The following is a 15,416-nucleotide window of genomic DNA, read 5'->3' on the forward strand; positions in this document are numbered from 1 at the left end:
GGCATGCATGCGGGATCTAGTACTGGGCCAGGGATCAAACCCGGGCCCCTTGCATTGGGAGCCCTCAGAGTCTTAACCACTGCGCCACCAGGGAAGTCCTGAAAAATAAGATTTTAGGGAACTGTTGCTTATTCCTATTTTTTTCGGTTGATAAACAACAAATAGAGAAAAGTCACCCAAGTACTCCAACTGGGCTCTAAAAATATCCTCTGACGTAAAAACCTACCTCTTTTTATCATCCCAAGTGTTGGGGAAGAGAGAACTAATTCCTTTAACGATCTTTAAAGAGCATCTGCGGGGTGCTCACTACAGGAAACGGAATACGGGAAACACTTGTACAGTAGCTGGACCGAGAGTAATACAATGTCTGGATTACGTACATCCCAGAAGCCACAGCATCTTCACAGTGCTTAGCACATCACACACGCTCATTAAATAATTGTTCAACGAAGGTAGAGCGTCGCGCAACGATTTTCCGCAGGCGAGGAAAAACCGCGTTGCCGTATTTACCTTTTCGGGTCACGTGACCGTGCACGCCCAATCCTGTCAATCCGTTGGCCACACCCCAGGGACGGAGGATTATGGAGTAGGAAATGTGATTGGGTATCTTTTGGGCACGTGGCTCTCGGTTCCTCTTTTCTATTGGTGAACAGCGGCCCAGTCCCCAGCCTACCTCCGCGCCTCCCAGACTCAGGCCCCGCCCCTCTCGCGCTCGGTAGGAGGCGGGGTGGGGGGGGAGGAAGAGAGTCAGCGCAGGCGCAGTGGTTGGCGTCCGCGGAAGGTGGGAGGCGGTCAGCCCTTCAGAATCCCGCAGGAAGGACAGAGTGGGCGAGTCAAGTGTGGAAAGACGGCGACCTCCTGTGCGTGTGACGTTGGGGTCAACTTTCTTACCGTGCGCGTCCCTCTCTGGGTCTCTCATTCCCTGCACACACGCACCTCTTCCCCCAGCTCCCTCTACTAGTTTCCGTCTGGTAACTCCTCCGTTTCATTCATCCTGGGGAGGCACCGAGGGGACCAGAAAAGTGGGGTGCAGGAAATCAAAATGGGGCGAAAAGGAGGAATGGCCAAGGAGAGAAGCGAGTAAATTTCGGACGAGCCAAAGGCCTCTGGGGCGTCCCAAGTTCTCACTTGAGTCCCCACCCCCTTCAAGAGAAAAAGAAAAGGTGAAGGAATTTGCAGTTCTGACCATGTTTTTGCTTTTGCTGTTGCCTCCGTTTGGAATGATCTCCCTCTCCCCGCTTGGTGATTGCCTATTCATATTTTAGGACCCAACTGGGGTCACTCTGAAAGTTTCTTGAGCCTTGCCCTTCTTCCTTCTCAAAGTACAGTTGCTTAGTTACCCCACCGAATTTCGAGAACATTCAAAAGAGAGAGCGAGTTCAAAACTGGACTGGCTTTGATTACTGGCCTGGTCACTTTAGGTGACCTTGGGCAAGTTACATAAGGTCTGTGAGCTTCAGGATCCTCATCTTTCCAAGGAAGTAACAGTGCGTGGATCTTACGGTTGTGGGAATAAGGTGAGTAAATGCGTTGTAAAATGCTTCCTACAGTGCTTGTTGTAAATGTTCAATAAATACTGTTTCCTAAATAGAAGGAAGGATACTCTTTTTTTTTAACTTTTTGAATGAAAGAGCCTTTAAATTCTATAGTGCTTTACAATTTTCAAAAGTTTCATACACGATTTCATATAATCCCATCATAACCCCCCACCCCTGTATTGCCCATCCCCCCTTCCCTCTCCCTACTGGTAACCATTCATTTCTCCTCTATATCTGCGAGTCTGCTTCTTTGTTTTATTGACTAGTTTGTTGTATTTTTTAGATTCCACATATAAGTGATATCATACAGTATTTGTCTTTATTTCACTTAGCATAATGCCCTCCAAGTTCATCCATGTTGCTGCAAATGGCAAAATTTTGTTCTTTTTTACGGCTGAGTAGTATTCCATTGTATATTTATACCACATCTTCTTTATCCATTCATCTGTTGATGGACACAGGTTGCTTCCATACCTTGGCAATTGTAAATAATGCTGCTGTGAACATTGGGGTGCATGTATCTTTTCGAATTAGTGCTTTTGTTTCTTTCCAATATATACTCAGGAGTGGAATTGCTGGGTCATATGGTAGTTCTATTTTTAGTTTTTTGAGAAATCTCCATACTGTTTTCCACAGTGGCTGCACCAATTTACATTCCCACCAGTAGTATAGGAGGCTTCTGTTTTCTGGAAGAATATGCTTTATTTTATTTAGAAAGGCTTTATTACATCAAGCAAAGCTTGGCTTTTGTAATTTTTTTTTTTTTTAAAGACAAACAGGTACACAAAAAAGAAAAGTGGCTCTGGGGAAGATCCGAGTGAGTCTACTCTAAGGAATACTCAATAGGAGACAAAGGTTTGGCAGGTAGGATGGCTTCCCCTCCCACCCTCCTCCCATACTCTAGTGATAATGGCTGATATCTGCTTACTCTGTCAGGCACTGTGCTGTGAGCTACACATGCATCATTACCTTGTTTAGTCTTCGTAACCACTCAATTGGGTAGCTCCTATTATCCTCATTTATAGAGACTGAAGCTTAGATAAAACAACTTGCCCAAGTTCACCTAACTACTAAGTAGCAAGACAGGGTTGGAAATCCAAGTCTGTCTATTTTCTAAAACTTTCAGTGCCGTGCTATATTCCTTTTCTATTAAATCGAGAAAAAAAAAAAAACATTCTGCTTTCTTGGATGAGTTTAATTTTTTTTTTTCTTCATGAAGTGGAATTGATCTCTTTTGTGACAGAAATTACGGAAACAATCTGGATCTCAGAGCACCATCTTGAATCTCAACAAGAATAATATATCTGGAATTAACTATTATAGCTGGTGGCAACCTTTGCTATTCCTCAGAGCAAGGTGACCAACTCATCTTTGTTTTAGTACTTCAAGTCCTACATCCGGAAAACCCCTCAGTACTGGGCAATCTGGGATGGCTGGTCACCCTACCTAGGAGTGTCGAATTTCCTATCCGTCCTGACTTTGATCCTCTCAGGAAATGTTTGGCATTCACTGAAGACTGACCTTTATGCATGTCCAAGCATCTCATGTGGGATTAACTCATTAAGTGAGCTAACATGTTGTAAAATACTTTGCACAATGCTTGGGATATAGTGTGCTCAACAAATGCTATTATTTTATTTCTTATTATTTATTTTTCGGCTGCACCACACAGCACATGGGATCTTAGTTCCCCGACCAGTGATCGAACCCGTGCCCCCTGCTGTGGAAGCGCGGAGTGTTAACCACTGGACCACCAGGGTAGTCCCAACAAATGCTGTTATTTAAGGGAGAACTGAGAGGATATTCAATTTATGACAGCATGAAAGAAGGAATATGAGTTAGTGGGAAGGAGATTCGAGTATTCTGTACTTGTTTGCCTTCATGACTTGTACTTACTGTGATAGCAGAGCAGTTGTGGAAGCAACGAGGAAGGATATGACTGAAAGTCACAGCCAAAGCTGGGCTTATGCAGTTACAACCATGTAACCAGGGCAGTGAAAGCTGATAGCACCCGCTAGTAGAAGTCTGTTATTCCAACCGAGGGCACTTACAGCAGGTTGGGGACTGCTGTGCTGGTGGAGAGCAAAAGATGTAAAGTAAGGAGACCTGAGAAGCATCAGCTTCAGGAAATACCAGGTTCCTCTTGAGACAAACTTTTTGCAAAGAATTCCATCTCAGGAGGAAATATGAACAAAACAAACATTCCTAAGGCCCTCAAGACTCGGTTTCATAAATCGTGCCAGCATTAGTTGATGAAAGAGCCTGCCTTCCCTCCCTCGCAGCCTAACCTGCTCTCCACTGCCCACATTTTAACCATTCCTGGCCGGGTGTACTGTTGGCTTCTACTTCTACTTCAGGCTGACTTCCTTCTAACTATAATCTTCAGACAAGTAGGAAGCGTTGCTGTCTAAAAGAACTGGGAGAAAGATCTACTCGGATTCTCGTCCTGGCTCTGAAACAACATACTGTAGCCTTAGGTAAGTGTGGATCTTAGTTTCCTCAAAAATAAAATGAAGGGGGGATGGACTAAATTTCCTCTCCTGTCATTCCATGCATGACTCTGTGACATATTCTGGTAAAGGATGAGAGTACGGGAGGTAACACATCCTCTGTGAGCCACTTGAGAGCAAGAGGTTGTATCTTTGTAGCCTTAGTACCTAAACACAGTGTTGGTCAGTAACCGTTTATGAGATTTGTGGATGAGAATGGCTTGGGATTCAAAAGACCCAGATTTGAATGCAATTATTGGTGGTACTGACTGTGGGTAACTGAGCAAATCTGGTTCAGAGCACCTTAGCATCTCTATCTGCAAAAAAGCTGGAGTGAGATTTACCACAGCCTTATGACTCTCCAGAATTAATGAATGGCTGTGAGCGAACCTACAGCTGTGCAGGTGAAAAGAACTCTGTGTTTTCAAGATCTTGGGTTATCCCAGTCAACTGAAATTTGCTTCCTAGGCAGATGCAGGATGAACATGTATTGCTTGCCCTGATTTTAGACAAAAGACTACCCAGAATAGGCTGTGATTCTTTCATCCGCTTTGCTTTTTGATGAGATCGTGCAGAAAGCTTTAGCCTGCGACAATGATTCTCTCTGGCTAACACAGTAATCAAACAAGTCTTGCTGCTTCCCTCAGCAGAAACAAATCAATTTAAGAACCCACTTGGGAATTCACTGTTTCCTCTCTGCAGACCAGGTTCAAGGCTGGTCTCATTCTGGCAGCTGAAATCAAGCAGAAATCCTTAGAGAACCGTGTCATAAAGCCACATTCACTTTTAGCTGATTAAAAAATATAAAAGTAACAGCCCACATACCTAATGTGCTATTTAAAAAAATGCTTCCTCTATTCCTTGGTTTATAAAAAATTCATTCATATCATTGTTCGTCTTTTCAAAAAATATATCAGAATGGTTCAGTTAAAGACATTCAAGCATTCGGAATTATAAATTAAGTTGTTTCCTTCCCCCTTTACCCACATTAGTGAGATCCCTAGGTTAGTACTCTGGAGGTACATATTTCCTGGGCTATTTCTTCTGCCTGATGAGATAAAAAGGGAGAGAAAGCAGTTTTCCTATCAAAAGAAGCTGCGGCTTTGAAAAAGTCCTCTTCAGGGGCAAATCTCATCAGCCAGAAGATTTTAACTCCTGGGCTCTGAAAGCTGCGGGGTTCAGAGATGGGCTGGCAGAGAGATGTCGGTTTGCTGCCCTCTGCAGGCGGCAGTTGGTAAGCCTCGATCAGTTAGAGGAAGCAGGGATGAATCCTTAGGGATCTGAAAAGAAATAAAACAAGTTAATGCCAAAATAAGCTGCCAGTGGGGTGGAGGAAATGATTGTGTACATCAGTCTACCATAAAAAACCTACAGCATTTAGGGAATGTCAAGATGGCCACTCTGTGCTGTTAGGTGCAAACAGGATGTAATAAAATACTGTACTGCTTGATTCAACTTTCGTAAGAATAGATTTAGATTTAGTTATACCAGAATGTTAGATTTTGGTTATCTCGGTAGTGGGATTATGGGTAATTTGTATTAAAATCCTTTTTACTTATCTGTATCATCTAAACTTTCTGTAATAAATATGTATTATTCTAGTAACAAGAACTAGTTAAAAAGTGATTTGCCAAGGCGACTTCTTGGGTCCTAGCAGTGTTCTGTTCCTTGATTTAGATGCTCTACATCGTCATCAAGCTGTCCACTCATGATGGCTGCGATTCTCTGTATGTCAGTATACTTCAATTAAAATGGTTTTTAAAAAGTGGTGTTACCGGGACTCTCACACATTGCTGGTGGGAATGCAAAATGGTGCAGCCACTTTAGAAGACATTTTGGCAGTTTCTTACAAAACTAAACATACTTTTGTCATATGATCCAACAGTCTCATTCCTTGGTATTTACCCAAATGAGTTGAAAACTTACATCCACACAAAGACCTCCACATGGATGTTTATAGCAGCTTTACTTTTTTTTTTTTTTTTTTTGCCACGCTGTGCAGCATGTGGGATCTTAGTTCCCCCACCAGGGATCAAACCCGTGCTCCCTGTAGTGGAAGCACAGAGTCTTAACCACTGGACTGCCAGGGAAGTCCAGTGGCTTTATTCATAATTGCCAAAAAGTTGGAAGCATCCAAGATGTCCTTCAGTAGGTAAACGATAAATACCATGTTAGTGAACAGGGGCAAGGAGTATATGGGAATTCCTGCACCTTCTGCTCAATTCTGCTGTGAACCTCAAACTGCTCTAAAAAAAATAAAGTCTTTTTCAAACTGGCTGTACTCCTCTGGGAATATATTAAAAATTATTGAATTGTATGCAATAAATGAGTGAACTGTATGATATGTGAATTATATCTCAAAGCTGAAAAAAAAGCTGTTATATTTTTTTAAAGTGGTTGTACTCGTAGGTGAAAATATCAATAGATATAAAGTACTGACACATGCTACAATATGGATGAATCTTGAAAACATTATGCTAAGTGGAGAAGCCAGACACAAAAGGCTACATACTGTATGAAATGTCCAGAATAGGCAAAAACAGAAAGAAGATTAGTTGTTGTCAGGGACCAGGGGGTGGGGAATGGGGAATCACTGCTAATGGGTACAGGGTTTCTTCCTGGGATGATGAAAATGTTCTGGAATTAGTGGTGATTAATGTGCAACTTTGTGAGTGTACTAAAAACACGTTAATTATATACTTTTAAAGTGTACTTTTAAAGGGTGAACTTCATGGCCTAGGAATTATATCTCAATAAAGCTGTTATTTTTTAAAAATGGGGAAAAAGGTAATGGCAGATTTTGGAACATTGTCTTAAATAGCTGTGTGCCTAGAATTCAAAAATCAGTCTTTCGAACAATATAGCGTAATGCACGTTAAAAAATTAGTTTCAATTAAGAATGGCCAGGGCTTCCCTGGTGGCGCAGCGGATAAGAGTCTGCCTGCCGATGCAGGGGACACGGGTTCGTGCCCCGGTCAGGAAAGATCCCACATGCCGCAGAGCGGCTGGGCCCGTGAGCCATGGCCGCTGAGGCTGCGCATCCGGAGCCTGTGCTCCACAACGGGAAAGGCCAAAACAGTGAGAGGCCCGCGTACCGCAAAAAAAAAAAAAAGAATGGCCATACATTAAGAAACCTAGACCCTTCTCTCTTTTGTCAGTGCTCTCAGTTGAGCGGGAACTGGAATCTGGTATCTGAGAAGGCATTTTACCATTGGCAGCAGAATTCAAGTGAAAGTCCCAGTTTCCGGGTCCGGAATATCAGGCTGTGGTCAGCGTGGGTCTATTAAAGGCAGCAGCTCTCCGCAACGAGAATCCAGTTTCAGACATGCCAAGTCGTCCGACCGTGTGGGCCCGATGTTCAGTATTGCAATTGGCAGCTTCCTCTCCTGGGCAGTGAGGATGAACCTGTAGCCCGAGTACACCTGTCGGAGCAGAAGACGCAGATAAGAGCTCTCTAGAGGCAGGAAGAGATAAACCAATAGGGAGCCTCTCCCGGGCTCCCCAGCCCGCAAAGGGGGCAGTTACCATCCCGACACCAAGTCAGTTACCTGCAAGGACGATCCCACCACCAGGAGGGAGTCGGCTTCTTTTACCCGCTTGTGCACAAAATCAACCTTGTCAGGGTTCACCGTGTCCCCGAAGAAGACGACGTCTGGTTTCAGGGGCCCCCCACATCGAGAGCAGGGCGGGACCTGGAAGCTCTGTACCTGCTCCTCAGTGAGAAAGACGTCACCGTCCGGAGCCAGGCCATGGGCCTCAGCGCTCCAGGTGGGGTTCAGGACTTCAAACCGCTCTTGCAGTGCCCCTCGGGGAGTCTGCTCACCGCAGCCCAAGCAGAGGACCCTGAAACCAGAGAGGAGGCCAGCTGTGCTGGGGAGGCACGAAGCTACTGAAGACCTTTCACCCCCAACCATCTCTAGCTCCTCCGTCACCACTTTCTTTCCCTGATACCCACCGTGTTTTCCCCGCTTTATTAATACCTTTTCATGACCTCTTTAGCTACCACCTTCCTTCCACTGCCAACCTTCTAGAAAAACGTGCATCTGTTTCCTTACTACACACTCCCTGCTTAAACCTTCTGCTAGCTCACTTTTATCCTTAACATGACTGCAAAGCCTTTACCACATTTTACTTAGTGCCAAAACCAGGGTTTTTTTTCCCCCTTCCCCCTCCATCCTCTGCTCTAATCATCTGCTGTAATTGCCGCTGTCCATTGCCATCTTCTCTTTAAAACACTTTCTGGGGAGTTCCCTGGTGGCCTAGTGGTTAGGATTCCGGGCTTTCACTGCCAGGGCCCAGGTTCAGTCCCTGGTCAGGCTAATAAGATCCCACAAGCTGCATGGCCCTCCAAAAAAAAAAAGAGAAATTTGAGTCCTTTGTCCACTGCTCTGTGCCCATCGCCCATAACAGTGTCTGCACATAGCAGGCACTCACTAAATAGCTGTTGAAAGAAAAATGGAAGTTGGTTCCTCTTCTGCTCCTCCAGCCTCCAACCTGTTTTCTTTCCACTGTTCCTTCCTGGGGTGTCTCTGTGGTCACTGCTACAGTGCCTCTGTGCTAACAGTTTCCTCCTCTATACAGGACTCCACTCCTGCCCTCTCCCCCAAACTTTAGTCCAAGTCTCCTTGATGGTCCTGTCAAACTTAACTTCTGTCTTCAATCCCCCTCCACAGCTTCTCCATCACCTTCCTCCAGTTACTTGGGCTGAAACCCTTGGAAAGAAACTTGTTACTCAGTTTTCTCCCTTTACTCTCTATCTAGTCAATCATCAGACTGTGTTGGCTTTTTTTTTTTTCAACTTAAAAGGCCTCCTATGAAATGACAAGAAGTCTTGGATTTGTTTTAAAATATTTCAAGAGACAGAGAAAGGATAAGTAGACACGGTAAAATCTTGATAAAACTCTTTGGATCTGGGTGATGGTATGTGGGAGTTCATCATACTACTCTCTTTATTTTTGTGGATGTTTGAAATTTTCATCATTAAAAAAAATTTTAATGGACCCATAGCCATCCTTAGCTCTCCCATCCCCTGATGCCACCTTGGTCTGAGTCTTTCCAGCTGACTTTCCTGAGCCACTCTAACTCTCTAATCCTGTCCAGGCTTCCTCAAATGCTATTTTTATCATATTGCTTTCTTGCTCAGAAACCACTAACAGTACCCTTTGGTCTCTCACAACAGACCCAAATTGCACTGCATGATTTTCAAATGCATCCAGGATTTGGGTCTAGCCTTCCCAGACAATCTGATTTCATACTAGCCTCCAACGAGACCAGGCCAGACTCTACAAGTTCCCTTCATTTGGAAAGCCCTCTTTCCCCTCCTTTGCCTAGTCATACCTGAGCTATTCTCCAGCCCCACCTCACCCATAAAAGATTACTCCAATCTTTACTAACTCTGTTTCTCTGAACCTGTAAAACATGTCTATCAAGAACCACATAATTTAACAATCACGTGTGGAGTGGTTTGTTGTTAAACCTGTTATTTTTGGGTCTCCCACCAAACAGATTACAAAATTCTCACATATTAAGCAGACCACGTTTTATATTTTGGTTTTGACCTCTCCACACCAGCAAGTGGCACACCAGTAGCACACCACGTGTTGCAGACACCCAATAAATATTCTATGACTGGCAGACTGATTTCAGTCCTCAGAGGGTGATCTCTGGGGCTTACAGATAAGGAAACGGTCTCCAATTAGATACAAGTTACTGCCAGGGCTACATATGGTCATTTCATCAATATTTATTGGGTTCTGGCTATCCTGTGATCTATGTATCTAGGCACTGGAGACCCAGCAGTTTGTAGCATACGCTCTGCTCATAGTTCCCTCGGGACACTCAGAGGGCACCTCCCACAGTTCTCTTATAAGTTCCTGTGTCTCTCCTGTTTAGGGAGTTCCCTGGCCATGGAAGCCTTCTCCGGAGGAGCAGAGTCAAGTGTTAGGGAGTTAATTCCCCCAGAGTGACCCTCAGCCAATGAAGGATGGGAGGCAGTGGATAAACACCCCAGTTCCCCTTGACTTCCAGTGAGACGGTTCTGAAGCTGCTCTACAGTCAGAGAGCCCCTGACACGCTTGAGCCCCAGATGCCCCAAGCAGTAACCCACTCATTAGCAAAACCTTACCCTGCCTTTCCCACTTCCCTGTTTCACTTCCCATTCCCTCACTGAGTTTGCTGGGATCAACCCCAAAGTAAACAACTTCCTCCCAAATCATTTCCTCGTGGTCTAACGAAGACAACAGTGACCAGGACGGCCAAGGTCCCTGCTCTTATGGAGCACATGTCTGCATTCACACTGTTTAGGCTTTCCTGCACCTGTGCATGCATCCGTGGAGTTCTGTCAGGCGCTGACTCCCCGCCTTGGTGTGCAAGGCATCCACATTTTGGGTCACCAACCAGGACAGCTTTCCGAATCTCTCCCAGTTGCTCAAAGCCCAGTGTGCAGGGTTAGGCTGGTGGGAGGAGAACTGAGGCCAGCCCACAAAGTTTCTCGCCCAGTACCGCTGGCGGATTTGAGCGATCCGTACAAAATCCCCATGCTGGATGGGCCTCCGGTCCGTGCGGGCATAAAGTCCCACCTTTTCTGACCTGTAGTCTGGGATTCCCGACTCAGTGGAGATTCCTGCCCCAGTCATCACTAAGAGTCTCTTGGAAAGGGTGATAAAGCGCTGTAACTCTTTGACCTTCTCAGAGTCCAGAGGAGGACTTGGTGGCACAAATAACCCAGTGGATCCGCGTGAGCACTGCTGGCTGAGGTTTGGCACCCAGCGGCCTTTTGCTGTCCTGAAAGTTAACCCAAAGCTCATCCTCATTCTAGAGAGGGAAAAAAAAAAAGCATCAAGTGAGAAACTGGGTTTTGAAAACCAGGGTAACCAAGGGAAGGGGGGAGGGGCAAGATGGGGAAGAGGATTAAGAGGTACAAACTACTATATATAAAATAAATAAGCTACAAGGATATATAGTACAACACAGGGAATATAGCCAATATTTCATAATAACTATAAATCGAATATAAACTTTAAAAATTATGAATCACTAAGTTGCACACCTGAAAATGTCAACTACACCTAAATTTTTTTTAATTTTAATTTAATGAAAAAAAACCCACAAAACTGATGAATGGGTAAACAAAATGTGGAGTATATAAATGAAACAAGATTAACCAAGGGTTGTTAATTGTTGAAGCTGGGTGATGGGTCCATGGATGGGGGTTCATTATATTACCTATCTCCACAATAAAAAAAAAATTGGTGGTGGGAAATTCCCTGGCAGTCCAGGGGTTAGGACTCTGCGCTTTCACTGCTGAGTGTGCAGGTTCAATCCCTGGTTGGGGAACTAAGATCCCACAGGCCATGCAAAAAAAAAAAAAAAAAAAAAAAAATTTTTTTAAAGTAATTTCTTAGAGGAATGTTTGGATTGCAGATGCTCTAGTATGCCCAGAACAGTGGAAGTACAGAAATGCCAAAAGCCATGAGATGAAGGAAAAAAAAACTTCCCCCACAAAAAGAGAAAAAAAAAAAAAGAAGGAAGGGGGAGGGGAATGGCAGGGGGAGGGGGAGGGACAGGGAGAAAAGAATGGAGAAGTTTGAAGAGAAGCTAAAATGTGGAATGCTTTGCCTTAGAGGTAGACAAAACTCCAATATCTGGACCATATTAGCTTAGCAGTCATATAGTATTTGGAGAAAACATATTTGAAATTAAATAGACAAAGTGAACTAGGGCAGGTAACTCAAACATATGCCTGCCTCATGTTGCCCTTGATCTAGACAAAAATGAAAGCAAGAGCACACGATTATCAACAGAATAGAGATAAAAAAGGGCTAAGCTTAGCCTAAAAATATATAGACAAACCCTAACTAACTCTAGGCAAGAAACTAAAAAATAAAGAATGGAGGGGTAGCATCCTTATTTCCCCAAAACAGCCCACCCTAAACGGGATTTGGGAGCAGGTTACTAATGAGATTTCAACTTACATCTGGAAGCTGCCAACCCAAAAGGTATCTAATAATCAGCAAACTGGTACTTTGAAGTATTTTATGAGAAGGGTGACAAGAGCCAACAGCACCATATTGAGCAATGGCTGGGGAATAGGAATTTGTTGGCATTGCATACAATACTGTCCTCTGAAAGATAATATCTAGGTATGAGAAAAATGTACTGGAGAGTAGTACAGGTTTTTACCTAATAAGAAGGCTATCCAGGGACTTCCCTGGTGGTACAGTGGTTAAGAATCCGCCTGCCAATTCAGGGGACATGGGTTCGAGCCCTGGTCTGGGAAGATTCTCACAGGCTGCAGAGCAGCTAAGCCCGTGCAACACAACTACTAAGCTTGCGCTCTAGAGCCCGCGAGCCACAACTACTGAGCCCGCGTGCCACAACTACTGAAGCCCACATGCCTAGAGCCTGTGCTCCGCAACAAGAGAAGCCCCCACAATGAGAAGCCCCCGCACCGCAAAGAAGAGTAGCCCCCACTCGCTGCAACTAGAGAAAGCCCGCGCGCAACGATGAAGACCCAATGCAGGCAAAAAAAATTAAAAAAAAAAGAAAGCTATCCAACCAGACCATATTTCCAGGGGTGGATTCCATGCTTATGAGAACAGCCTACTGATAGTGAATTAATCAATGACTGCAATACCTGGAAGGACAGCTCCCAGATAAACAATTCACTTGCAAGGTAAGCCCCCTTCCCCCCACTTAGAGGGTATTTATAATCTTGCTTTGTAATCCAAATCAATCTTTGGTAAAATCTGGAAGGGTGTGAGCTAGTTCAGCATCTAATAACTCACGGATGTAACGAACACTGGGGCCCCAGGCTTAGAGAAAAAATTGACCTTTGCTAGGGGTGTGTTGGTAAACTGGCTTCCCCTTTACCCTCCTCCTCAAAAAAAGATAAAATAAAATAATCCTATCGTGGCCAGTTTCAGGCTACCAATGGTTCATCTAACAACTGGCCAGTAAATTCCCGAATATTTAACAACTGACCCTCACCAGTACAAACTGACTCCACACCCTCCTGGGTCCTTTGAAGTCCAACCTGAAACAACAAGCCTACCTTTTTATTATCTTTTTAGTAATTTGTTTTGGTCAAGAATTTCTAATATGTTCCACAAAATAAAACTTTGTCCCCACACTAGACTATTTCATAACAGCCCAAGCCAATCTGTCTTCCTGATCTCCTAAGAACCTACAGCCAGAGCTCTCCTATGCTGGGGCCATCAGATGAAAATTAACTATGGCTGTCAAATCTGCCAAGGCTTTCTGCATCCAAGGGAAACTGCATATTTTGGTTTCTGAAAAGAAAGGGGGGGGGAGTTCTAAAAAATAAAATCTATTTTAAAAAGGAGGGAGGTAAACTAAAAAATTGATAAAGCAGAATTCTAGCATAATATAAGGCCTATTCTGTCTCTCTCAGTAACACCTGGCTGGTCAGAACTGAATTTCTTATAAACTTCAAAAAGTTAATGGTTTACCTCAATATCTTTTTTAAGTCCCTTAATTGCTCATTGTTAATATATGACTATATCTAAAGATGTCTCTATCAGAGGAATACATGTATATTTTTAATTAATACTATCCCTTGGGGGACCGTGTGTCCCATAAACCTACTTCCCATTTTATAAATCAGAATTATTTTATTTCTTCATAAACTAAAGAAGCACATTAGCGTTCCAGTTTAGCTGATGAAACTGTTGCTCAGACTTCTCGAGATTTTGATTTTATTAATGTAATTAAGCACATGCATACCTTTTATTCTATTTCCCCCATATTCTATTAGTTTACCCTCAATTGCAAATAGGGCTTCTTGGACAAGGTGAAGGGTAGTGAGACCTGACAAGGCATTCTACCCCAGCTTTTTCTAGCTGTAAAAACAAGGCCTTTATGTAGTATTAGATAAAATGCAGAAATTCTCTAGTGACACGCACCCCATATGTAAACATTATTTTATGCTGGGCTTTCCAGATCTGGGATCAGGACCCTGACTTCTCCCTGACATTCCACAGCAGTGAACAGCTAAACAGATAATCCCGATTCCTGAGACCGGAGGGCTCGGGAAACCCCGCTGAAAAGACGCTCTGTTGGAACAGCTGCTCTCTCCCAGGTCCTATCAAAGGGCAAAGAGGAGAAGTGGAATCCTCAATTTATAGAAACCTGCAGCCCACACAGAACTCACTTACCTTTCACAGCTTAAGGGACACTCCGCGCCCGACAGGGGGACCGACTGGCTGTATTTGCACTTTGGGAAATGTAGTTCATTAACCTGAAATGATGCAAGAAAAACTACAAGTCCCACAAACCTCTGGGCTTCACAATCGAGGGACCCAGGTTTTCCAGTAGCGTCCCCTGTTGGCCTTTTGTGGTCAGAGGCTTCGAACCCTGGTACGCGATGTGCAGCTGTCTACCTACCCATCATCTCTTTGAGAGAAGCGGTTAGAGCTTGGACGTCATTGTTCTGAGTGCAAAATAGTACATCCAAACAGCGTTAACTTAGGAATTCATTCTTTAGAAGCTTTAGTAATGGATCTAGGTTTGACTCATCCTCAACTTCAGTGTTTCAGAACCTTTCCACTCATGGAAACGGAATCAAGTTCCCACCTTGCAGTGAGCTGTGAAGAAATACATTCACAAATAGCTGAAAAACTGATGTTTTTACAGTTAAAATGAACAATTAAAGTGAAATATAATATACAGGGACTAATGTGTTTACCCACGTGGCTTCTCCAACTTTCTCATCTTTTTTTTGTTTGTTTTGGCTCCGTTGGGTCTTCGTGGTTGGGTCTTCAGGGTTGGGTCTTCCTTGCTGTGTGCAGGCTTTCTCTAGTTGCAGCCAGTGGGGGCTACTCTTCGTTGTGGTGTGAGGGCTTCTCATTTTGGTAGCTTCTACTGTTGCGGAGCACGGGGTCTAGGCGCCCCGGCTTCAGTAGTTGTGGCACATGGACTTAGTTGCTCCGCAGCATGTGGGATCTTCCCAGACCAGGGCTCGAAACCATGTCACCTGCTCTGGCAGGCAGATTCTGATTCTTAACCACTGCGCCACCAGGGAAGTCCCTTATTTCTCATCTTGTGTTTTTACTAAATTAACCAACACAATGCCTGGGTCTTACCCCCAGAAATTCTGATTTAATTGGTCTGGGGAGACACTTGGGCACCAAGTCGGTTTACAAACCTCACAGTTGTTTCTAATATGTAGCCAGTGAGAACCACTGATCTGTAGCATTGCCTAAATAAGACATCGATTTCTAAGTGTTTTAGAACATATCAAAGGATATGCTAGCACTGACCTTGAAGACCACTCTAAGGAACCACTTCCCCCATTTTAAAATGAAGTGAGGGGAATTCCCTGGAGGTCCAGGGCTTTCAGCTTTAGGCTCCGAGCTTTCACCGCCGAGGG

The 15,416-nt window shown here is 44.1% G+C and overlaps 1 protein-coding gene and 1 long non-coding RNA gene across 4 annotated transcripts; one reads left to right on the forward strand and one right to left on the reverse strand.

Annotated features, from left to right (window-relative positions):
• Positions 1-869: 869 nt before the first annotated feature.
• LOC115855362 (uncharacterized) lies at positions 870-8,832 on the forward strand. 2 transcript variants are annotated; one of them, XR_009566421.1, is made up of 4 exons: positions 870-1,517; positions 2,310-2,402; positions 2,782-4,015; positions 7,186-8,832. It is a non-coding gene; the product is annotated as an uncharacterized lncRNA (long non-coding RNA). The 2 variants fall into 2 exon arrangements; XR_009566420.1 differs by lacking the exon at positions 7,186-8,832 and having other exon boundaries at positions 2,782-7,141.
• Positions 2,284-14,256, reverse strand: SIRT4 (sirtuin 4). 2 transcript variants are annotated; one of them, XM_060310579.1, is made up of 5 exons: positions 14,203-14,256; positions 10,343-10,840; positions 7,735-7,870; positions 7,237-7,449; positions 2,284-5,307 (listed from the first exon to the last, which is right to left on the reverse strand). In XM_060310579.1, exons 2-4 carry the CDS (start codon positions 10,837-10,839, stop codon positions 7,297-7,299), a joined length of 786 nt encoding a protein of 261 aa, XP_060166562.1. In that variant the 5' UTR covers position 10,840; positions 14,203-14,256; the 3' UTR covers positions 2,284-5,307; positions 7,237-7,296. The 2 variants fall into 2 exon arrangements, with proteins under 2 accessions (XP_060166562.1, XP_030716403.1); XM_030860543.2 differs by having other exon boundaries at positions 7,576-7,870.
• Between the last annotated feature and the right edge of the window lie 1,160 nt (positions 14,257-15,416).

The sequence above is a fragment of the Globicephala melas genome, chromosome 13, assembly GCF_963455315.2.
Source record: "Globicephala melas chromosome 13, mGloMel1.2, whole genome shotgun sequence".
Lineage (NCBI taxonomy): Eukaryota > Metazoa > Chordata > Mammalia > Artiodactyla > Delphinidae > Globicephala > Globicephala melas.